General features: G+C 45.2%; 1 protein-coding gene across 1 annotated transcript in view; it reads right to left on the bottom strand.

The window, feature by feature from the left end:
* LOC138295564 (serine/threonine-protein kinase Nek2-like) overlaps window positions 1-25,087 on the bottom strand; it is a 142,791-nt gene that overhangs the window by 14,655 nt on the left and 103,049 nt on the right. The window contains exons 6-7 of the mRNA XM_069233933.1: window positions 24,827-25,046; window positions 16,730-16,784 (exon numbers count right to left, since the gene is read on the bottom strand). Of these exons, the coding sequence (XP_069090034.1) occupies window positions 16,730-16,784; window positions 24,827-25,046 (275 nt within the window). The remainder of the gene's footprint in view (window positions 1-16,729; window positions 16,785-24,826; window positions 25,047-25,087) is intronic.

Here is a 25,087-nt window from a genome sequence, read left to right as displayed (position 1 = left end):
ACTTCAATGATGTCACTCATTTTTCTTCATGCCAAAGCCACACGCTGCCTGGGGCAGTGCTTCCCAAACGTTTTAGACTCACGACCCAGTTTTCAGAATGGCAAACTTTTACGGCCCATCTAGCTTTAATAGACACGAGCCAAGCGATGTTTTGATGTGATAAAGGCAGCGCATTGTCACTTACAGGCACCACAAATTTGCATTGAAATGGGCACTACATTTGCACAAACTTAAAGTATTACTGATAAAACTACACTGCACACAAATGACAGCGTGGAAATCGGGTTCCATTTAATATTTTATCATTTGTGAATCACCAAGTAAAGTACCTTGATCTGTTTCGAGCCTATTAAAATCTTTATTTCCGACACTTAAGATTTTATAAAAAAAATGCGCTTCATTTTTGCTTTCCTAACTAATGAACGCATACAGGTATTTACATATTGTGTGTTATAAAATCCGACATCCTACTGCCTTTCCTTTCACATTTGTTGTACTCAGCAGTGACATCTTCTTTGCTCCCTCTGGAAAGCGTCTTATCCACTGGTGCGGTGAGAAAAAAGTAGGTCACTCCTCTTCTACATGCTACAGTGGCTGCTAGGTGGGTCTTTAGTGAGGGGTAAGAGACATCTATCTAATAGGCGAGTAAGGTATCTAATCACTGTGGCATCCTGTCACCAACTATTTTGGTCCCCCTTTTTGCTGCATCAGTGTAAGTTTGTTTCATTTGCTGCTGTAACATTTCCTTCTTGTTGGTCGCCCCACTTTTTTATAAAGTTCCACTGATATTGGCGGTAAGTCCAGGTGGCCAAACTACGCTTTCAGAAGCTATGCTGCCAGATTGAGGGTTGGTGGGTCGGGGGACATACCTCTGGAAGATGTTTAGTAGTACTTATTGTTTTAACTCCCTTTGTGTGCCGTTTGCAAGTATGCGTAGCTTGTCCGCTTCTGTGTTTAGCTAATTTTGACAGGGTGTGTGACTTTGTACCCCCTGTTTTAGAGGTACAACATTGTCATGTCAATTTGGATTAGTACTATCCATCCCTTCAGGTGCTTCAGTCTGGAAGGCTTTCAGTGCTAGAAATACTATCTTTAGTTCCAACACATTTATGTGCTGTACCGCTTCTTGGAGACTCCACAAATTCCCTGAAGTTTAGGTTGAGAATGTGAGCTCCCCATCCAGTCTGGGATGCATCAGTCATTCAATAAGTTGGTGGCTTGAATGATTTTCCCATTGTGATGTTGTCTGGGTTCCAACACTGTATTTTCCTTATAACTTTGTCTGTAGCAACCACCATATCATCCTAATTCCCTGTAGCGTGTGACTGCTGTCGCTGCAGCCGCTCATGTAGTGGTTTCATTTGTAGACTTGCATTTTTAGGTTAGAGGAGTGCGTGAGGCCATCATGCCCTTCATTTTCCTCACCGTCAGATGTGGACTCTTCTGGTAGAGGTGGTCCTGGTCTAGAATGGCCTGGACCCTCTTATACACTGGGGAGGACTGTGCCGTTTGTAAATTGAGAATTACACCCAGAAAATGTCATCATCTTCTGTGGTGTATTTGATGATTTCTCGTATTTGATGGAAAACCCAAGGTTTTGTAATGTTTTTACGACTTTATAGATGCTGTCCCTGCGTTGTTTGAACATGCTTGCTCTTACAAACCAGTCGTCCAGATATGGGTATACGTGTATTCCCTTTCGTCCGAGGTGTACTGCCACTCCGGCTATACATTATGCAAATAGTCTGGTTACTTTTTTCCAAATGGTAACACCTTGAATTGGTTGTGTGTCTTGTCCACTACGAATCTGAAGAATATTATGTGCAATCTGTTAGTTGGTATGTGCAGGTAAGCACCCCCGAGATCAACAGTTGCCAAGTAGTCCCCTTGTCAGTCAAATAAGCTTTATTCGGCTAACCAAAAGCCATGAAACCACTAAATAAACAGTTCACACATAAAAGCTTCATACTTATAAAAGACTGAAAAAAATAACGGTCCTTGGAAAAATCAACAGCCCAAAGTATAATTTTTTTTTAATAATAATAGATTGCAGTATCCCGTATCCGTTTCTAATTCTCAATGCACAATGAACATTTGTCATTGCAACACAAAGATGTAGATTACCCAGTTTTTGAAGTATAATAAACGCTTCTACATATGATCCAATCTTTGACAGACGTAAACTCGGAATTAAAAAACACTTCCGGGAGTAAGAATATAAATGACAGAAAAAAGGGGGAAGTGCAGAGTGCTTTGCTTGAAGGAGTTATGATAGAGGCAGCTTGGCAAAGTTGTACTCCAGACAATATCCCTGGAAAAAGCCACTAGTAAATGTATTGAGTGAAATCGGAACCCTGTAAAATAAAACCTATAATTCATGTTAAAAGTTGATGTCAAGTAGAGCTCGCAGCCCAATGATGTTTTAATGAAATTGCAGTTGGCGCTACCACAGAGTTTATAAAAATTTGCCTGGTGAGGACTACCCTTGCCTTTCCCAAAATACCGCTTTCACCTGAAGCATAACACTTTGCGTCAAGTTACTCAGATTAGAAAAAAGCTCTGGGATGCCTGCGTCTATAAAACCCTCTTTAATATAATTAATCCAAGGGATCACCAAAGCATAATCCTGGGAGAGATAGTCCTCCAACACCTCTTTTGAAAATCCAAATTAACAGGGGTTCCAGCTCAAAGTTATCCTCCATAGGCAGCAGACCCACCTCAAGGTGACACAAATGAGGGAGTGGATTGGGGGACAACCAGGAGTCTTCGTGAAAAATGTATCCTCGATCCCTGCAGTGGAGTCGCACCCTTATGCCCCAAACATCTACTCCATACGTTTGCTACAGCAATACATTTACTTTTATAGATATTGATCATTTCACGCACCGGCTAACCGGTGCGCAAAAGTGAAAATCGTCTCCATAGCTCCGACATTGAATCACCCTTGTCTGTAAAACGGCTCTGCCAATTTAAATTGTGATCCAAAGTAATGCTGAGATAATTATAAGTCCTGACCCTACAGATCTGAGCCACTCAATTGAAATACTCAATTTTTAGTGGGTTTTTTGTTCCAGTGCTCATAGTAAAAGATTTGCTGATATTAGTTTTAAGGTGTAATTACTCCTCTGCCACCCCTTTCCCAATAAACTGTAAAAACATCTAAACACACACACACACACACACACACACACACACACACACACACACACACACACACACACACACACACGTTTGACTCACCTTCCTTAAAGAAGATTTCATTACAGTGGAAAGTTCACCCTCAGTTCTATATCTGACCCAAATCAAACAATATCAGTAAGAGTCCAGCTATGGTCTGGCCAATGCCCATCCTCGCCAAATTGCCATTTTGTCCATATCAAAGTCAGAGGAGCGGTTCATAAACGCTACGTGAAAGGAATCCCTCCTTGCCTTGACATACTTGCCAAGGACCCGCTGAAGATTCAGGCGTTGCTCAACTTTGCCCACCCAGGGGTGGGACCCATACTGAACTCTTATAAGAGAGAGAGTTTCTTCCAACTAATCCTCAAGTTTAGCTGCTATATATCTATTCTGCCTAATATTTTTAACAAAACTAAAAAGGAGGTAAACTGGGTGGTAGCAGCATGGCAAGCGGCTGTCCCCTTCCTTAAATATGGGGACAACTACATTTCCTTCCAGGATGGAATAAGTTCCCCTTTCATAGAAGCTTTAAAAACATTGGTTAAAATTGGAGTCCAAAACCCAATAATAGCTTTAAAAAAAAAAAAGATCCAAAGAGACTATCAGATCCAGGTTGCTTTTCCTGCAGGCCTCTGGTAAGAGCGGCAATTACATCCTTGACTACAACAGAATCACACAGGGTAGAGCACAACTTCGAGTTACTATGGGCTGCCTCTTCACTGACTCGATTAGTCTCTCTATTGCCTGGGTTAAAATTACTGTTGTAATGATCCATCCAAGCTTCCACTGGAATAACAGTTTTGAGGGATTCTCATAACCCTAAAAAAGGGAAAAATTGACAACTTTCCAAAACGCATTGGAGTCCTTTAAGTTAGAAGCTCTTTTCAGCTCCTACCCAGCTTCCACCCTAAGCTCAGATTTCCTCTAGTACTCAGTATATCATCTCTGGGGCGCAGTGTAGTGGAGAGGGCCATTTTCAACTTCTTGTGGGCACATGCACAGGCATGATTAAATCAATTTATAGGTGACCGCTCTTTTGGGGATTTGTTCAGGTTCAGCCCCTTGTCCACAGTTGTACATACAGTTCTAAAAGCATTTGAGATTTTCTCTGAGGTAAGTACTGAAATAGCTTCCCTAGTCTCCCTCGCAAGCTTGTATGTGAAAGCCTCCCTATCCACTTTATATGGATGCCCTTATTACACCAGGGAGACCGTGCCACATTCTCCTGTTGCCGCTTATCCCCCGTCAATTGAAGGTCAAAGACTAAAGGCAAGGGGATTGTGATCGCTTATATAGGAGACAACTATGTTGTAGTCTAGTATTAGTATAGCTAAATCCATTCTGAACATGGGGAAGAAGATCCCAATACCTTGTATACTTTGGCAAATACCAAAGATCTGGTAATCATCAACCTGTTCAAGGCCTCTCAAAAAGGGGTGTGCTGGAAATGTATATAATCGCCCCCGCTCTTTCCCACACAACCTCGTGGTAAAATCCTCAGCCAGGCTACAAGTGTCCTCCCTATTGTAACTGTCCAAAAAGTTCACTAAATCATTCACCATGGCAATTAAAGTGGTCACACGTGAATCGAAAGCATTAGTATACAAGTTGGCCAAAATCATATCAAAACAATATGGAAGTTGCAATAATACCATCTGGTAACTGGGCCGAAAACAAATTGTTTTCATAGAGAGGCATATTAATTTTACAGAGCACAAAATGACTACACCCTACCCACCTTAGCTCTACCCACACGAGGTGGAACAACAGCAATGCATATAGTACAAAAAACATCTATGTTAAAATCTTCAAGCACCCAAATCTCTTGTAATAGAACAATGTCTGCATTATTGATAAATAAGCCAGTCTGGATTTGAAAATTTAGTGTGAACACCAGCAATATTCCAAGACAATTCTCAGCCCTCTCCTCTCCACCCTCCTCTTTCCCATACTTGCATCAGAACGATCAAGAGCCATTGAAACACCCCTCTCAGAGCCCTTCCTGCCCAAGCTGGACCAGGGACTCTGGGTCCTCAAACCCCATTATAACATGGCTATTGCAGCTCTACTTCTGAACTCAAGTTGGAACACAGTCAGTCCAGATCATCTAGAGATGCAAGAGCTTCAAAAGAGTTCCGAACCTCTGTGTTATAGGATGGTATCTTTGCCCTCCGTTGGGGCTCATTCCCTTTCCCCAGGTAGCACCTCCGGCCTACAAAAATAACCTTAAGGTAAAGCCTGAATAGAGGCGGGTGCTAGATGCAGATTGTGACCTGCACAGGGTGGTAGCAGTGCACAGACTTGAGGGAGGTGTTTGCAATTGTGTTGGCCTCTCGTAGTACATTATTTTCCCCCTTTCTGAACTCTACTGGTAGGTGTTTCATGTGCTCTTATATCTTATCCCACTGCTGATGTGCGTCTCCATCGCTCAGAGTAGTTTTTTGTATTTTTTATTTTTTTTTAATAGAAATATTTTTATTGGCATTTTAGTCAACTACAACACGTCCAACTGAGCCAGAAAATAGCATTAGCAATGGAGTGAATATCGGTTACTTCTTCTGATCTTAGCTATACAACAGTGTATGTTGGGACATGCATGGAGTCTCTTGCCTTCAGGGAGGCCATTTCTTGGGATCCAGTTCGTTCGCAGTCTTATTCACCATTTGGGTCGTGTCCCACTACACCTCTGCCCCCTCTGAGTTATCATAGAATTCACTCCACGCTCCCCAGATCTTAAATAATTTCCTTGGGCACCCTCTGACTTTATACGTTACTTTTACACCATCATGTAAAGGTGCATCCCTGTCTTCCTTTCCCTCATTGTGGGTATCTCTGGTGCCCCCGGTGGTTTGCCACGTACCTCTTGGCTGCAGCCAGCCCCAGGTTGCTAAAAAGGAGCTTGGATTGCGGTAGATCTATATCTGTAGGGATTCCCAGATGCACATGTTTAGGGTCTGCCAAAATCTTCACCCCAAGTATCTTCCACAGTTCCCCCAGGATTTTAGATCTGGATACAGAGACAGTCCCAAAGGGGGTGGAAATATGTTCCCCTATGTGTCTCGCACCTCAGTCTTCCCACATCTGTGAAGTCGTGTCGTATCATAATAAACCCAAATTGTATAAGTCGTAGGTGGGTTTCAATTGCCACTTCACATGGGTGCATTAGGGCTTCTTCCCAATCAGTGTCATCCATAACCCCTAATTCCAGTTCCCATTTCTCTTAGGCCTCCCAACCTGTCTTGCATGTTATTATTAATTTTTTTGTACATCCATGGAATTGCTTTCTGTTCCAGTTGTCCCAGCAATAATCTCCCTTCCAAAGGGGCATAAACGGGGAGGTCAATCAAATATAGTTTCTCTGCTTGCCAGGCATGTACGAGATGCAAGAATTTGTAATGTGTTGGGGTCATCTGTTTGTAGAGCGTCAAATGTCTTGAGTCCCCCTTCCTCAACCTGGTCTCCCAACCTGGAGATCCCGATCTTGTCCCAGGTCACAAAGTCCTGTAGCTTCCCAATCTGTCAGTCAGGAGCCTTCCCACAAGGGGGTTTCGGGTGGGAGTTTCAACATGCCAGCTTATTCCCCCCCCCCCCCCCCCCTCGTCCATGCCTCTACCACCAATTGGGTGGGCAGCAAAAGTCCCCACCCCACTAGAGGTAGTGTAGTGCTATTTTTGCCCCCAAACTCGCTTCTCTACAATCATTAATTGCTATAAGGCATGGGCACTCGCAAACATTTTCCCAGGGGCCAAAAAGTTTGGTCTGTGACATGCCTGGGGGCCACATTGATGCCAGGGCAGTGGCTGTCGGGTGGGGTGGCAGAGGGGATTGGTGGCAAGGTAGGTGTAGGAGAAGCAAATTATACACATCTAGTGGCTGAAATAAGCAATGGGAAACCAGAAAACCTGGAACTAATCCCGGCTTACACACTTTTCCAAACTGTGTGATCCTAGACAATTGTTTAGTCTCACTTTCCCTCCTTTTTCTGCCTTATCACGTTTAAGATGACCTCAAAATATATGATTCATGGTGTGCTGCACAAAACCTGCTTCTATGTTTGATTAATTCAAGTGTAATGTTGTTCATGTATGATGGGAACCCAGGCCACCGATAAAGCGCACATACCAAGTGACTTGTCTCTTTAATTTACTATTGGTGATGTTCTCAGGGTAAGGGAAATAATGAATGTTTCCAAATTTATGTTTGAAAACTATCACTTTTAAATGGATACATCTCAATGCACTGATAAAATAAATTGTACTAAGGCGAAAAGGTTCTGCATGTTAACTAAATACACTTTTTTAATTTTGAAGAGGCTGTCTTAGTTTTACACTTGTGTTGCAAGAGGTCTTTAAAAATGAAGGCGTTTCTAAAGTTAAGTGCAGGAGTCTCTAGTTACTTCCTTTCTTTAAGACCAATTGAGCTTGAAATAAATGATTGTGCGTGTATTTCATATTTTTATTGTTAGTGCAGAGTCGAGCAAACAGCTGCCCAGTGCTCCTGTTGCTCGAAGGGCAGCATGTAAAGTTCAGAGGGGCCGCATGAGGCCCGCAGGCCGTACTTTGAGTAGCCATGCTATAAGGTGTGCCACCTAATAGTATGACCTTATGTTAGAGTAAATCCCCCCCCACCCCAACTTCTATTATAGGGGATTCACTGGAGTGTCCGTAGTGATGCCCGAGGGTGTTGTCCGTTCCAGAGCAGCCTGTGGGCTTCTCCCTCAAATCTGATGAAAATTGCCTCTGGGACCCTAATGTATGTATTTTGAAGAGTGTACAGTAGTTTCGGTAAGGCAATCATCTTATACAGTGCTGACCTGCCGAACAACGTTACTCGTAAGTTCCCCCATCTCTCCACAACCCTATGGAAGTCCGCCAAAACCGCTAGGACATTCGGGTCGAGACTTCACTCTTGATCCATTTTCACATAAACCCCCAAATACTTAAATCTCTTCTATCTGTAAGTTACTCGGTAGTTCCAGCTGTCCCAGGGTGCCTTCTGCCAGATAGAGACTTGATTTGGGTCAGTTGATCTTGTACCCAGAGTAAGTACCGAAAACATTCTAAGTATCCGGGGAAGTGAATCTCTTGGACAGGTGATATATAAAAGGACATCGTCTGCAAACAGAGATATTCTTTTGTCTTCACCCCGCCCCCGTCTTATATGGAAACCTGAAATATCTAGGTGCGAGCAGACTATGCCAGCCAGGGGCTCCAGCGTAAGGGCAAATAACAAGGGGGACAGGGGGCAACCCAGTCTCACCCCCCTCTCTATGGGAAAATCAGTGGATGTGACCCAGTTTACTCAGACCACCGCTACCAGGTTCGTATACAGTAGGGTTATCCATACCAAAATGTTTGACCCAAGCCCAAATCTCGATCATTTGTGTCCTAAATGGCCAATGAACCGTGTCAAACGCCTTCTCAGCGTCCAACGAAAGTAGTATTCTCAATCTCACTGCTTCCAGCCAGTTGCGGAGTCTGCAGAGGTTAAACCTCACTGATCTCTTGGGCATAAAGGCCCATTGATCTTGGTGAATCAGGGGAGTTATGATAGTTATTAACCGCGCACCCAATTCGGTTGAGATCTTCATCTCGATGTTAAGGATGGATACTGGGTGGTAGGGGCTACATTCTGTGGGAGGGGTTTCCCGGCCTTTGGGATCACCACTATTGTGGCCCTGCGTAGGTCCCACAGGAGGGTGCCCTGCTCTCTCGACGGATTAAATAAGTTGAGGAGATAGGGACATATATTTGTGTTTTTCTTGAGGCGTTCTATAGGAAGACCGTTGGGTCCAAGCGTTTTCCGTGGCCTCCGCTTACCTAAGGCCTCTCTGGCAAGTCCAACTTCCTTTCCAGGCATTCTCGATCTTCGGTCGACAAGTTGTGACTTAACTGCAAGTTGGTGTTATTGATACAATTTCCTGTAGAATTGTGCAAACTCCCCAGCTATTCCCTGGTCATTACTGTGGCTCTCAGCATGAGCCCAGTGAGTCTTGTACACCCAACGTGCTTCCATCTTCAAGTTCCCTAGCCAAGTTAAAAGCTTGCCTGCCCTATCTCCCACCTCATACAGACGATGCTGCTTCGCCAATGCTTGGGCTTTTGCTTCCCCATATGCTAAAACCTGGTAATCCCTACACAGGATCACGATCCTGCGTAAGGTAGAAGGATCTTCTTTCATGTCCTTTTCCTCTCCAGCTCCAACAGCTGGTACTTTAGTTTCCCTCTCTCCCTCTTCTTCATGTGTGCATTTATGTTATGCGCCCTGTCTCAGAGTACTGTTTTATAGGCTTCCCAGACAGAGACTGCACACATTACAGAATCTTTGTTCACTTTGAAGTACAATTCAGTTATAATCCTGATCTCTTGATCCTTCCTTCAGTTCCCAAACATTCAGTCTACAGCAGCCCGCACCCTTCTGCTGGGGTCTAATCCCCACCGCTAGCCACACAGGAGAATGAGCCAATAGTCCCCTGGCTAGGTATTCCATCGTATCTCTCCCACTTTACCTACCGGAGTGAGAATATAATCTAGGCGAGAAAAGACACTGTGTGCCCTTGGAGAAAAAAAAACAAAGGGAGTACTGTCAGGTGTCTGGGTGGAGACATCGCCAGAGATCTGCCAATGCCAAAGCTCCCACAAAACCTGCCAGATGGGTCTCCTGAGGGTGTTCCAGTGTGGGTCTACTTCTAGACTCATCACGTAATTAAAGCAAGCTTTAACCAACCAACCAGGTGAGGGGATGCACTTGACTAAGAAGATCTCCACTATTTTGTGAGAGGTCTGTTCTTGAAGGCAGGGCATAAACACTTGACAAGGTCACCTCCCTCCTTCCCCCACCTGCCCATGACTGCTACGTAAGTACCGTTGGGGCCTCTCCAGATTTTCTCATTAATACGGACGTGAAAGTCTTCCCCCATTTATTGCCACCCCTTGGGAACTGGCAGTAAATCCTGCATGCGCAAGCATGGTTTAACCATCCCCTACCCCAAAAATTGCATTGTGAGCCTTGCAAGTGGGTTTCCTGGATTAGGACTACATCTGGTTTGTGTTTCTTTATATATGTCGCTACGAGTCCCCACTTCACCTTATTACCTAGGTCGTTAACGGTTGAGGACAATACTGTATATCTAGGATTATCCCCTATTGTTTCTCTGGGCCTTGATCCTGGGTAATCCTGTGTGGTCAGCGTGTGTGTGTTCCGTTTCAATCTATTCATGTGCTTTGATCCACTCCGTGTAATACTCAACAACCCCTTGGACATAATTGAAACTCAACTCCCCCTCCAGTTCCTTTTGCAAGTATGGGTATACCAAAAACATTACAACCACTCAGAGAGGTCTGTAGTCCCAGCCCCTACCTAATTATTACCACAACTTGTAACTTAGTTCAACTTTGTTGGGGTGGTATGCCCAGGAGCACGGCCGCTCAGAGGTTGGGATAGACCAAAGGCGGTCTGGTTCAGTCCACAGAGCTGGAATCGCTGGGTAAGACATGTCTGTGCATCTGTGCCAGAGTTGTTCACTTTAATTCAGTGATCTATAATGTCTCAATCGAGCGGGGTGTAGTGTTGTCAGGTGATGGAGCCTCCTGTTCCATGGATCCTTGTTCCAAGTTGTCCATGGTCATTGCTAGTGGGTGCAAAGAATTCGGTTTTGTGTTGTGGTCTGGGGCAAAGAGGTCCCAGGACGGTGACACTGACTTGATAGTCACTTTACTTCTTTTTGTGGTGATGAGTTGTTCTCCCTCAGAGTCCTAGGATGATTAGGTGTGCCGCGTCAGCGGCTGGGATGGCTGCCACCTTATGTTCCCTTTTTGTTTTAGGAACATTTGGCCCTTCCTTTTAGACATGTTGCTACTTACAGAAGGAGTGCTTCTGCCCCGTCTGCACTCTGTCGGATCTCTGTTCCCCTGTAGAATTCTTCCGGGGGTCATTCCTAAAGCCATTCCCAGGCCTTTTCAGGAGTTTGAAAAAAAAGAGAGCCTTGCCTTGAATGAGTACCTTCAGTTCAGCCAGGATTAAGAGCATATATTGCATCTGGGAGGCACATAGTTCAGCTATTAAAGCATCAAAGGTGCATCTCTGATGCTTAACTTCGCACGTGTAGTCTGAAAAACTTTGCATCAGAGTTGTCATGTCATACCTCTAATTTTCCTGGCTTCTGAAAGGATCAAGTCTCCATCTTCTTAATTTAAGAACCGTGGTATTACTGGCCTTTGTGGGGCTACCGGTGGAGGTTTGTTACTCAATGCTTAGTGGGCCCGCTCAATAATGAAACAAGGTGAAAATCTGTCTTTGGGGGAACGTTTGTTTGAGCCAGTCCTTCAGGAAGTGCTGCATATTTGATCCTTCTACTCCTTTGGGAAAACTCACAAAGTGCAGGTTACTTCTTCATGCTCGTTCTCTGCATCTTCCATTCTCCATACCATGTCTTTGGAGACAGTGCGCATTTCAGACATTTATTTCCGGAGGCTTGATATGCCCGTTTCCGCTGCCATGGCCTTCTCTGCCACATTTCCCAGGTCTTGGCGAAGGAGAGAGACTTCGGTCTTAACCTCGCCCTGACCACCTTCTAAGACCGTTCAGGAGGATTGTATTGCCTGCATTAGTGCAACATTATCAGGCCCTGTCTGCGCAGGCTGTGGTGCAGTGTCTTCTGTAGGTGGGGTGACCACTCTAGAGTGGCTGCTGTTCTTTTTCTCTCATCATGGTGTCTTTACGGCTAGTGCATCACTAGGAAGTCGTCAAGCTGTTTCCAGGTGTAGTATTGTGCTCCAAGAGACCGTGTCTTTGACCCTCCTCCTCAGGTCAGTGTTGCCACAGTGTCACTAATAGGGCGAGAGGGTTGGTTTTTCCTCACCTCTTGTTTTTTTTCCCAGTTGGCTTGTGAAGGGCATCTGAGGTCACGGCTTCCAAGCTCTGTGGGGCACTCTTCGATTTCACTTTCTTGACCCACAGAGGAATTTGGATCCTGAAGGAACTTGTTCTTCACCTGTCGGTCTCTGGATCCAAAGCGTAGACTCATGCCTTTCTGTGTGTACCTCCTGTGGGAGAATATCTTAGTTGGGCTGCTTAGTGATGGGGCTTCCTGGTGTTCCAGTTACGACGTTGTCCCTGCCACGTTCCTTGAAGTGCAGGTGTGGAGGTCCGTGGGTGCCTCCACCAGAGGTGGTGGGCCACGTGATCCCTACTTTCCCCTTCCAGCCAACCCACTGTTCTGCTCAAGTGGTCAGCTCTTCAATTGGATTGTCTGTCCAGGGCTTTCGGTGCTTTTCCCATGGGTGAAGGACGCATGGCTGAACCCATCCTGCGCAGGTCCTTTTAAAGTCTCTGAAGGAGGCTGTTTGAGCCCTCTGGGTTCTGGCGAGATGCCACCAGTAGAACTAGATCTGAATCCTTTTATCCATGGCTATTAGTCATCCCACAGAATCAGTGCTTCTTCCACTTTCTTGCCTCCGACTCCTCTCCCCCAACCCCCCCACCCCCAACGGCGTGGCAGGCCTTTCCCTCTACCCTTCTTCCCTGAAGAGGGTCCTCTTCCACCCACTATGACACGGTGCTCACTGGTGTCGTTTCTGGGCCCTCGTTGACCAAATGTCTTTTTACTCTTGGGGCGTCACCAAGGTTTCCCTGGGGGAGAACATGTCGAGTGTCTGCTCCCCCCTCCATGCCACTGATGCGCTACAACCCCGCCAGTGCCTCTGTTCTGTAGTGTCCTGGCCAGGTAGGGCTTCCTTGAACTGGCAGCTGTCACTGTTCACAGGGCGGGCAGGCAACGGAGTGCGCACAGTACCATGTCCTCCCTAGTGGTGCAGCTGGTTCTTGGCCTATATATTGTTCCCTGGATTCCAATAATGATTCAGAGGGTGTCTTTGGGCTCTAGCAATGATAAAGTGGGGCCCGCAGAAGTCGAGAGGTTGGGAACCACTGCTCTAGAGGTAGCTGTGGATGAGAAGCCAAGGTTTATCCAGGAGACATACAAAGCTCATGCAATACCACTGTACTCATATAGCACTTACACACATATGAAAGAAAACACTCAGTTGTACAAAAATAAATGGTACTTTATTTTTGGAACACAATACCACAGAATACTAGAAGGGCAACCCTCTAATAGCAGGTAAGTAATACACTAAATATATACACTTGTAAACAGTAATAGGCATACAAAAGGTTAGAAAATAGTGCCATTAGCAATAACCAATAGTGACCATAGGGGAACCCAAACCATAACCTAAAAAAATGGAAAGGGAACACAGGACTCCCACCTAGGTAAGTGGAATGTGTAGCGGGGAGTTGGGAGCACTAGAAAACCACAAAGGTAATTAACACAGTATCCCCAAACGACCAGGAAAGCAGGAGTAAATCACTGGAATTTCCCCAAAACACCCAAAAGGAAGGAAAAGGAAAAAAAGATGACACCTAGACAAGACAGCAAGAAACTAGCTGTGGATTCCTGGAGAAGACCTGTGGAGAGAGGGGAGCAAGTCCAAAAGTGTCAGTGGAGTCCAGGAGGAGTAGGAACTTCTACCCACCCAGCTGTACTTGCAGGAGTTGATCCACGGTGAGGAAGAACAGATCAGCACTGCAGCCCTGGAGCCGGGAGAAGAGTTCCTGATGGATGCATAAGATGTCTTACGCTAGAGTGAAGACTGCAGACGGGTGTCCGTGCAGGAATTGCACCAACAAGCCTTGGAAAAGACAAATTTGTGGGTAGTGGAAAAGTGGAGCTACCGGGGGACCAGCAAGGTGCAGGAGGACTCACCCCAAGAGGGGGACTCAGAAAGGGCAGTCAGCGTCAGAGAGACCCCAGGGGCAGAGGCAATACCCACAGGACAGGGACACAGGTGTCACAGAAGGAGCCCAAGCAGCACTACAGAATGGGATCCCACGCTGCAGGAGAACCAGGCAGAGGGCTGTGCATCGCAGGAAGGAGTGCTTGGGGCTGGAGCTGCACGTCGCCTGAAGATCCCTTGGAGGAGATGCAAACAAGCTGTGGTAGCTGCAAGAGATGTGCTGCATGCGGGTACTGTCCTGCGTAGGAAGGCAAGGGCTTACCTCCACCAAATTTGGACAGCTGGCAGAGAGGAGCAAGAGGACTACTCCAGACCACCACCCGTGATGCAGGATCCAGCTCAGCTCAGGATGAGAGGGGATCCACGCAGCCAGTTGTCGATGCAGCAGGTGCCTGTGGGTGCAAAGGATTGACTCCTTCACTTCAAGGGAGATTCCTTATTCTTCTTGTACAGGCTGAAGAGTTGCTGTCTTCTGGGAATGCACAGCCAGGGAAATGTTGCAAAGATGCCAGGAGCAGTGGAAACAAAGTTGCAGAAGAGTCTTTGTGAATTGCAGTGTTGTCGGTTCCTGGAGGGTCCAGTCGCAGTTCTAGTGGCCAGGAAGTCGAAGTGGAGGTTGCAGAGGAATCCTGCTGGAGTCTTGCAAGCCGAATCCAAGGACCCCACCCAAGAGAGAGACCCTAAACAGCCCTGAAAGGGGGGATTGGTCACCTAGCCAGAGAAGCACCTATCAGGAGGGGTCTCTGACGTCACCTGCCTGGCCTGGCCACTCAAATGCTTCCAGAGTTCCCTGCCAACCTTGGTAACAAGATGGCACAACCCAGGGACCCTCTGGAGAAGCTCTGAACACCACCCATGGAGTGGTGATGGACAGAGGAGTGGTGATGGACAGAGGAGTGGTGACTCCCCTTTCCATTGTCCAGTTTCACGGCAGAGCAGGGACTGGGGGTCCCTGACCCGGTGTGAACTGGTTTATGCACAGAGGACACCAAATGTGCATTTCAAAGCATACCGGTGGTTTGGGGAGTTTACCAAAGAGAAAGGGTGTTACCTCCCTCTCCCAAAGGAAATCCTTTGTTCTGCATTCCTGGACTTGATCAGATCAAGCAGCAGGAGGGCAGAAACCTGTCTGAGGGGTGGCAGCAGCTTGGCCTGTAGGGAAAACCCTGTAAAACTGGTGTTAGCAATGCTGGGGGCCCTTTAAGGACCCCCCCAGAGTGCATGAAATCATACTTCTAATACTTGAAACAGTATTGGGGTATGATTCAGACATGTTTGATACCAAACAAGCCCAGGTTCGGAGTTACTATTATGTAGCTGGTCATAGGTGACCTATCTCCAGTACACACGTAAAATGGCATCCCTGCGCTCACAAAGTCCAGGAAAATAGGTCTGGAGTTTGTGTGGGCACCCCTGCTAGTGCTGGGGTGCCCTCACACATGGGTACCTGCACCCTGCCCTCTTGGCTGAGACGGTCTACCAGAGGGGTGACTTAGTGACCTGTAGTGAAAACGGGTGCATGCACCCGTTTCATGCAGACTGCAATGTCAGGCCTGCAGAACCCTTTGCATGGGTTCCCTATAGGTGTCAGAATAACTGCTGCAGCCCATAGGGATCCCTGGAACCCCAATGCCCTGGGTATCTAGGTACCATATACTAAGGACTTAGACAGGGGGACCAGTATGTCAATTTTGGGCAGAAAAAGTACAGTTACCAAGTTAGAAGGGAGAGAGCATAATCACTGGGGTCCTGGTTAGCAGGATCCCAGTGAACACAGTCAAACACACTGAGAACAGGCAGAAAATGGGGGTAACCATGTCAAGAAAGAGGGCACTTTCCTACACTCTTGCTTTCCATGAGAGAAGGCAATGGAGTGATGTCCACACTTCTGCCTGGCCCGGATTGTCTTGAACTCTTAGCATGCCGCACAGTGCTCCGAGCTGTTGTCTTTCCAGAGCAGGTTGCACACCTTGTGGTTATCCTTCTACACATATTTATGATGGTACTTCGATGAAAACTGAAATGGTGTGTGTCCCATACCCCTTTCACATTGGCTGACGCATAAGATCTTGCTATGCGGTGGGCTTCTAACCTTTTCAAAGTTCAGTGTTTTTGTTGTTCTCTCCTAATTCAACAGCATTCATCGTGCTTCCTGCTCTTTCCACTTTCTTCAACGAAACCCACATTTCTATAATACAGCTTCTTTTTCCTCAACGCCAAAGCTCTCTCCCGGGCTTCCAGAGCCAACAGTGGAAAAAAATAATCTCAAAACAGCAACTACATTGAAGGGTTTCCAAGATGTATGTGTAATGTCACACAAGGAGGGACATAGTACCACATGGGAAAAGACTTAAACTAGTAACATTCGCAGGAAGCTTGATTGATATATTTGTCTGCTTGCACTATATTACATCACCATAGTTCCTTTGTTAATTTCCCCACTAACTATCTTCATACCATAACTATTCTCTTACACCTGGATAACCCAGAAATCTAATCAATGTAAAATCTACAAGCTTGCAATCAGTACGACACTGAAAAACAATCAAATGTGTACACACTTTAAGTACCCACATTTGGTATCTTGTAAGAAATGTCTCTAAAAGGTATAAACTCTGAATTGCCTGGCCTGGCCAAACAACATTCTCAAAAGAACTGCTCATAAGAACAGACTGTTTAGGTTTAGCTTACTGATCAAGATCCAAAGAGATTAAGAAATTATTTGGTATAGCAAAAAATGTAAGTTACTGTACCTGATCAGCTGTTCATCAAAAAGTCTCTCCCTTACACAAAGCACACGTTCACGCTCTAAAAGAATAAACATTAGTTAAAATCAAAAAATAGCAAGTCGGCAAAAAGCATCACGTAATGTTAAGAAAGATGCACAATTATTTGCAACTTAAGTGCATTAATTCTTATGATCAAACCAAAGGCTTTACTTTCTGTGAGGGTTAAATGAATGATTGCTAATGCAGTCTCTGAGGAAAGGCCCTTTTGCAGAATCACTCCCATTTTTCTGCAAGATCTAGTGCTGGTTTGCGGACTAAATACTGTTGCTCTAATGTCCATAGCACAGTGTATGTATGACCACTTAAGTATATGTGCAATTGGCTTATATCTGATTGGCATGTAAAAACTGCAAATTCGACCTAGCTAAATCACTTTTAACAAGGCTTAAACCAGTCTATTTAATACTTATAGGTCACCACTAAGGTAGGTCCTAAATGTCCACAGGGCAGAGTGCATGGTATTTAAAAAGTAGGACTTGTGTACTTAAGTTTTACAAGTCCTGACAGTGAAAACATCTTCAAAGCCATTTTTCACTGTGGCAAGGTTGTCTTTCCCATAGAAAAGCACTGGTTTACAAGAACACTTAACATATTTATCAATTTGGGATCAGCTAAAACCATGGTTTAAAGTCTAAAAAATAATAGTAATTTAAAATCCAAAGTGGTAGAAAAAAAGTCTGATTCAACATTACTACTGTCAAAATGCACTTATTAGAAAGTTGGCAATTTTCTGCCTAAAGCTTCTAGTGGCCCTTTCCTTTCAGAGATAATCCCCAACTGCCACCTGGCAGCCTGCTAGGAAATGTGAACTACTCTCAGGAAAGGGAACAAAGGGTACTTAGCTAGGTGGTGGGATCTCCTCCTGACAGGATGGCCTGTGAGGAGCTGACCACTAACTCAGCAAGCTTCAAAGAAGCAGCCTCTGTCACAGGCAGATAGACTGGGCAGGCCTAGGTGTGAGGGCTATTATCCAATAGCCAGAGTGGCAGTGGATGGAACCCATGCTCCAGAACTAGTTCAGGGGTGGGGGTGGTGGTGGTGGGGGGGGAATAGGAACTTTTCCCTACACAAACCTTGAGGGTGCGCCCATAGCTCAGACCCAGGGAAGGAATATTATGACATTTTGGATTTGGGCAGAAAGATGCACTGTGTGATTGTACGGTGTAAAGCCCCTAGGAATTGATGCAAGAGTGGGTATGGTTGCCGGTGGGAACCTTACTCCTGTTGGTCAGACAGTCTCCCCATGTAAAGAAATGGCTCCCTGTTGCAGTTCCCCCCACTTTTTGCCTGATACTGATGCTGACTTTACTGAGAAGTGTGCTGGGACCCTGCTAACCAGGCCCCAGCACCAGTGTTCTTTCACCTAAAATGTACCGTTGTCTCCACAATTGGCACCCAGGTAAGTCCCTTGTAACTGATACCAAGGGCCCTGATGCCAGGGAAGGTCTCTAAGGGCTGCAGCATGTCTTATGCCACCCTAGGGACCCCTCACTCAGCACAGACACACTGCTTGCCAGCTTGTGGGGAGAAAATGACTAAGTCGACATGGCACTCCCCTCAGGGTGCCATGCCAACCTCACACTGCCTGTGGCATAGGTAAGTCACCCCTCTAGCAGGCCTTACAGCCCTAAGGCAGGGTGCACTATACCACAGGGGAGGGCATAGGTGCATGAGTACTATGCCCCTACAGTGTCTAAGCAAAACCTTAGACATTGTAAGTGCAGGGTAGCCATAAGAGTATATGGTCTGGGAGTCTGTCAAAAACGAACTCCACAGCTCCATAATGGCTACACTGAATACTGGGAAGTTTGGTATCAAACTCCTCAGAATAATAAACCCACATTGATGCCAGTGTTGGATTTATTAAAAAATGCAAACAGAGGGCATCTTAGAGATGCCCCCTGTATTTTACCCAATTGTTCAGTGCAGGACCGACTGGTCTGTGCCAGCCTGCTGCTTAGAGACGAGTTTCTGACCCCATGTGGTGAGAGCCTTTGTGCTCTCTGAGGACAGGAACAAAGCCTGCTCTGGGTGGAGGTGCTTCACACCTCCCCCCCTGCAGGAACTGTAACACCTAGCAGTGAGCCTCAAAGGCTCAGGCTTCATGTTACAATGCCCCAGGGCACTCCAGCTAGTGGAGATGCCCGCCCCATGGACACAGCCCCCACTTTTGGTGGCAAGTCCAGGAGAGATAATGAGAAAAACAAGGAGGAGTCACCCACCAGTCAGGACAGCCCCTAAGGTGTCCTGAGCTGAGGTGACCCCTGCCTTTAGAAATCCTCCATCTTGATTTTGGAGGATTGCCCAAATAGGAATAGGGATGTGCCCCCCTCCCCTCAGGGAGGAGGCACAAAGAGGGTGTAGCCACCCTCAAGGACAGTAGCCACTGGCTACTTCCCTCCAGACCTAAACACACCCGTAAATTCCATATTTAGGGGCTCCCCAGAACCTAGGAACTCAGATTCCTGCAACCTAAGACGAAGAGGACTGCTGAACTGAAAAACCTGCAGAGAAGACGGAGACACCAACTGCTTTGGCCCCAGCTCTCCCGGCCTGTCTCCCCCCTTCTAAAGACACTGCTCCAGCGATGCGTTCCCAGGGTCCAGCAACCTCTGAAGCCTCAGTGGACTACCCTGCATCTAGAAGGACCAAGAACTCCAGAGGACAGCGGCTCTGTTCCCCAAACACTGCGATTTTGCAACAAAGAAGCAACTTTAAACAACACGTTTCCCGTCGGAAGCGTGAGACTTTGCACTCTGCACCCGACGCCCCCGGCTGGACTTGTGGAGAACAAACACCACAGGGAGGACTCCCCGGCGACTACGAGACCATGAGTAGCCAGAGTTGACCCCCCTGAGCCCGCACAGCGACGCCTGCAGAGGGAATCCAGAGGCTCCCCCTGACCACGACGCCTGGTAAAGACACTGCATCCGCAGCCCCCAGGACCTGAAGGATCCGACCTCCAGTGCAGGAGCGACCCCCAGGTGGCCCTCTGCCTTGCCCAGGTGGTGGCTACCCCGAGGAGCCCCCCGCCTTGCCTGCATTGCTGAAGAGACCCCTTGGTCTACCATTGAATCCTATTGCGACCCCGACGCCTGTTTGCACACTGCACCCGGCTGCCCCTGTGCCGCTGAGGGTGTACCTTTTGTGTTGACTTGTGTCCCCCCCGGTGCCCTACAAAACCCCCCCAGTCTGCCCTCCGAAGACGCGGGTACTTACCTGCTGGCAGACTGGAACCGGGGCACCCCTTCTCCATTGAAGCCTATGTGTTTTGGGCACCACTTTGACCTCTGCACCTGACCAGCCCTGAGCTGCTGGTGTGGTAACTTTGGGGTTGCTCTGAACCCCCAACGGTGGGCTACCTTGGACCCAAACTTGAACCCCGTAGGTGGTTTACCTACCTGCAAAAGCTAACAAACACTTACCTCCCCCAGGAACTGTTGAACATTGCACTGTGTCTAGTTTTAAAATAGCTATATGTCATTTATGTGAAAACTGTATATGCTATTTTGCTTATTCAAAGTTCCTAATGTTCCTACATGAAATACCTTTCCTTTGAAGTATTACTTGTAAATCTTGAACCTGTGGTTCTTAAAATAAACTAAGAAAATATATTTTTCTACACAAAAACCTATTGGCCGGGAATTGTCTGAGTGTGTGTTCCTCATTTATTGCCTGTGTGTGTACAACAAATGCTTAACACTATCCTCTGATAAGCCTACTGCTCGACCACACTACCACAAAAAAGAGCATTAGAATTATCTCTTTTTGCCACTATCTTACCTCTAAGGGGAACCCTTGGACTCTGTGCATACTATTCCTTACTTTGAAATAGTGCATACAGAGTCAACTTCCTACACCCCATCCACAAGCTTGTGCCAGAAATAACAGTAGCATCCCGGTCTACCTTCTTCAGAACTCTGCTGAAACTGTGGAAAACAGAAAAAGGACTGCATCTACTGAACCAAAGAAGTGGAACTCAGAAAACTCACTAAGCCTTCTGTTTTACCTGTGGACCTGCTCCCACCAGAATCCAGACCAGAAGAGTGGACTTCAATGGCTAGTTGGCTAGACTCCTGTTAAGCTCCAGGAACATAAAAGCTGCAAGAAGCTTGTAACAAAGAAGAGCCAGCTGACCAATTCCAACTGAATTGGCCCTGGATCGTGCTGGTAGCTTCTGGGAGATTCAGTCCTAGCACCACATGGTACACAAAATATCTTGGAACTTTGGCATGTGTTAGAGTGTACTCTCTCCCCCTTCATGATTGCAAAAAAATGACCACTTAGAAATGTTTTTCTCAGGCATTTCCAAAAATAACCAGAGGCTACCATAGGACCACTGCCAAACTGCAGCCACCATCATCGTATTGAAGGTTGGATTTACCTTGCTGAAGCAGTTATAATACCATAACAGTTTCCAATGTGGAGGATTTCACTGGGATAAACACCGAGCAGCACCCTTCTGTCGACAACTCCTCTTTCGGATCAAGTTCACTGCCCGCCCCGCTGATGTGAAAATTCCTCTACAAAGATGACTAGGGCTTGATTTAGAGTTTGGCGAAAGGGGTTACTCCGTAACAAATGTGACGGATATCCGGTCCACCATATTGTGATTCCTTTACATCCTAAGAACATCGTAATAAGGCAGACGGGCTATCCATCACATTTGTGACAGAGTAACCCATTTGCCAAACTCTAAATAAGGCCCCAAGTCAGAAGGTAAATTTTTACTACAAATGAATTTAGTCCGTGTAGCGGACCTATGCTTTACTGCGGCTGGCCTTAACTTTGAATCCTGTCTAGTGCTACTAGATATCAGCGGTTGGCACGAGAAAACTCAAACTCCTAAAATCATGTCTCTAGTTCCCTTTATTAGATTTTTGACATTTTGGAGTTATTTAAAGATGCTTATTTTAATTAAAAAAATATATACTATTTTTCAAAACTGAAGTTGAATTTTTATTGTGTTTTTGACTTAACCGTTTTGGTACTGATACGAGCTTTACACTGGTTTCCTTTGAGTTAAGCCTGACTTCTCTGTGCAACAGTGAATCATGACTGAGCTAAGATTTGAATTTAAGTAATCTAACGGGGCCTGATACAGAATAACAATAGTATTACTTGGTGATGACTCACAACCACCTAGATCGCTATTTAATGAAGAAAGTAATCCAGCGAACAATCTACATTCATAAACATCAGTGTACAATCTTTGTTCGCACAGACAATACAGTTCCTGAATGAGTTGACAAAATTAGATAAATTAGCAAGGTCTCACCCCCTACGACCTTAAAGATAGTATGCCAAGAAAAAAAAAAAAAAGTGGCACCAGAGGACTTTCCACAGTGAGACTGAAGCAAAGTGACAAAGTGGAGCAATTAAATGTTTGCTGCCAGTCAAAAACATTGCACAACTGTACTGGGCTTTACATACCGCCATAAGTGTTTCTCAGATTGGTTACCCAGAAGATGATTGTTCCTCGTGGTACAAAGATCTTTTTATTGATTCTATTCAGTCAGAAATCTTTGAGTTAAATATGGTGCAAACACTTGATGTGTGTAAGGTTTTTTGGGCTGCCCATTAGGCAACTCAGGAATGCTGGTGTTCGGCATACATCTTGACGTACATGTGGTGCTCTTCAAATACCTGTGCCAACATGGCCTTATCCTTGCCTTGAACACAAGAGACAACTCTGTTCTATTAACTATTTTAGATCATAGAACATGAACATGACTAAGGAAGAAGCTGCAGATGTGCTTCAAGGAATTTTGGGACACCTACATTCAAACTGCTGGGAGGCTGAGGAGTACAGGGTGGATTTTGGGCATTTGTTGCACGGTGGTGTGGAATGACTCCTCTCTAATTTTGCCTGGTAATTTCAGTTCCTCATGGTCCTAAATCTCAAATGAAGTTTATCAACTTCTGTAAGATCTTACTAGATTAAGACTAGAGCTCAGCAGATTGTGGTAACAAATGTGTCAGCAAAATACTTTTCAGGAAGGGTGCAATAATACTCATCACATGAATGGAGACTGAACACTTGAGGCAAGAAATTTGTGATACTCATGATCTCCGATATTGCTATAGGAATCTGATCCCAAACACAGAAGGCAAGGTATGGATCTGCCAGGCAGTTCTACTCAACACAAACCCATCTTCCAGCACTTTGAAAATGGTAAATGATGAACATACTCTCCTATAAGTGCGGGGTATAATGTCCCATCAATATGAACAATTTGATTCAAATTTTGTATTGGTTTTTTGTAGTGGGTTTGGATCGAAGATGGGCCTGGGGAGTAGGAGGTGAATTCCACAGTAAACTCTTCTAGAGGAAGAATCCACCCCTAGAGATCCGTAGCACGATTCATTTGCATTGCAACCATTTTTCAGTAGGAATGGCATCAGTGACGTATGTCAGCCCTTGTAGAATAAGCTTGGAGGTTCAAAGAGCATGAGGAATCTTCCGTTACCAACCTCTATTTCTATTCTTTTCCCATTCATATGCAGCACTTTTACCCCTAGGTATAAAAGGGCTGTACAGAGACAAAGCAATAGATGAGATGCCTTTGTGGGCAGCGAGTGGGCAATACATATTTTGATATGTAAGAAAGAGTGGTAATGTCAGGCCCACGCATCTATTGAATATGTTTTGAAGATGATTTTCTACAAAAATACAGCCATCAGCTACATAATACTAAATTGATTTTGGCATCAGCTGATAGCCAGTTTAGTTGTCGGGTCTGTACCAATTCTAGCACTCCAATCACTGGCTGCTGTAGCATTTTATAACTTTAAATTTATGAATCACATACTGTAGGTCTATGAGAAATTACATACAGTATAAGGCTAAGCACGTTTAGCCATCATAATAACTATTACATAGAAGGCTGGTAATAAATGGGATAATGCACTAAGGGTACATTAGATTTAGAACACTATATAGCTGGGTTTTACATATTTCAACTACCCCTTTTTGCAAGACATATTTGCAATAAGTTCAGACTCCTGGCAAAAGTTACAGGAGTTTTTGTGAGGTGACATAACTAGGATTCAAACAAGTCTACAACTGATAAGGTCAGCAGTTGAGTCACTAGACCTTACTTTGACACAAAACCAGGGTAACTGCAGTCCTTAATGTGGTGCAGGTTATTGCCAACTTAAAGTTCGCTTTAGCAAAGAATGCTTTGACATGCCTAAATAAAAATACTAATGGGTACACAGAGTTACTGTCAACATCAATTCTGAAAGCAACAAGGATCATACATACATAAGAGTTTGCCATTGGGGACTGATTTTGCATGAACTTACAAATTATTACATTTGTGTGTCATATTGAAGAACTTCTGGTTGCCTTCAAGCACGATCTCGAGCTGAGATGGTTTTAAGTTTTGTTTGAATATTTAATTATCTCAGTGACAGAATGGGCTGTTTAAACCTGCAATTTTTCCTCCACAAGCAGCTACCATACAGCTGCATATATTGTACTCATCACAGTGAAAACACAAGTCTAATCTAATAAAGATAACATTCAGTGGTTTACATTACATGTTAATGACAAACTGCCGAAGTCTGAGATTTTGGACTAGATTTTGTATATGATTAACATTTGAACTTGGCATGCACTGTCCCATCACCCTTAAATGAGGCAATCAAATCTGCAACCTTGACACCACTGGCATGATACTTCTTTGTGGCAGGATGAATTTAAAAAGCATCTTGAAGCAGTTGTGGTAATATGACGAAGTAGCTATCTAATGTACAATATCACATTACCTTTGCAACGAGGATTCTTTATCTCGACTGAAAACCCATAGTTTGGCAAATGTTACCATGGTTCATAACTGGGGTCTAAAGTGAAATTCACTTTACCAGCTGGTGCCCCAGCACCCCAGAAAGAGCATATGCAAGAATTGGCATTTGCCTAAAAACGTTCCTCAGGTCCGTCACACTATCCAGGAGAGGGTTTCAGTAGTAAAGTTAACTTAACCTAAAAAATGCAATACGGAGTACATTAAAACATAAGATTCATAGAATGGAGGAATTTATTTGCACAATCCATACTTTCTAGTTGTGCTTCTCTCTCTTTAAGACTCTTCTCCCAGCTTATCAACTGCTGCTCCTTTAGTTTGATTTCAAGTTGCATAGGGTTGGAGTGTTGTGCACATGGGTCGGGTACCAGGCATTTGCAGGGCTTTTTCTCATTCTTAGTTTTCTCTTCAGCAACCCATCGTGTTAACAGTGGATTTTGCAGGAGATCATCAACAGAAGGCCTTAAATAATCCTGAAATACATAAAAAGGAAATTATCTCTTAAAAACAGCAC

This window comes from Pleurodeles waltl, chromosome 5 (genome assembly GCF_031143425.1).
Source record: "Pleurodeles waltl isolate 20211129_DDA chromosome 5, aPleWal1.hap1.20221129, whole genome shotgun sequence".
Classification (NCBI taxonomy): Eukaryota; Metazoa; Chordata; class Amphibia; order Caudata; family Salamandridae; genus Pleurodeles; species Pleurodeles waltl.
The sequence above is the reverse complement of the archived record's forward strand: the minus strand, read 5'-3'. Positions and strand labels throughout refer to the sequence as shown.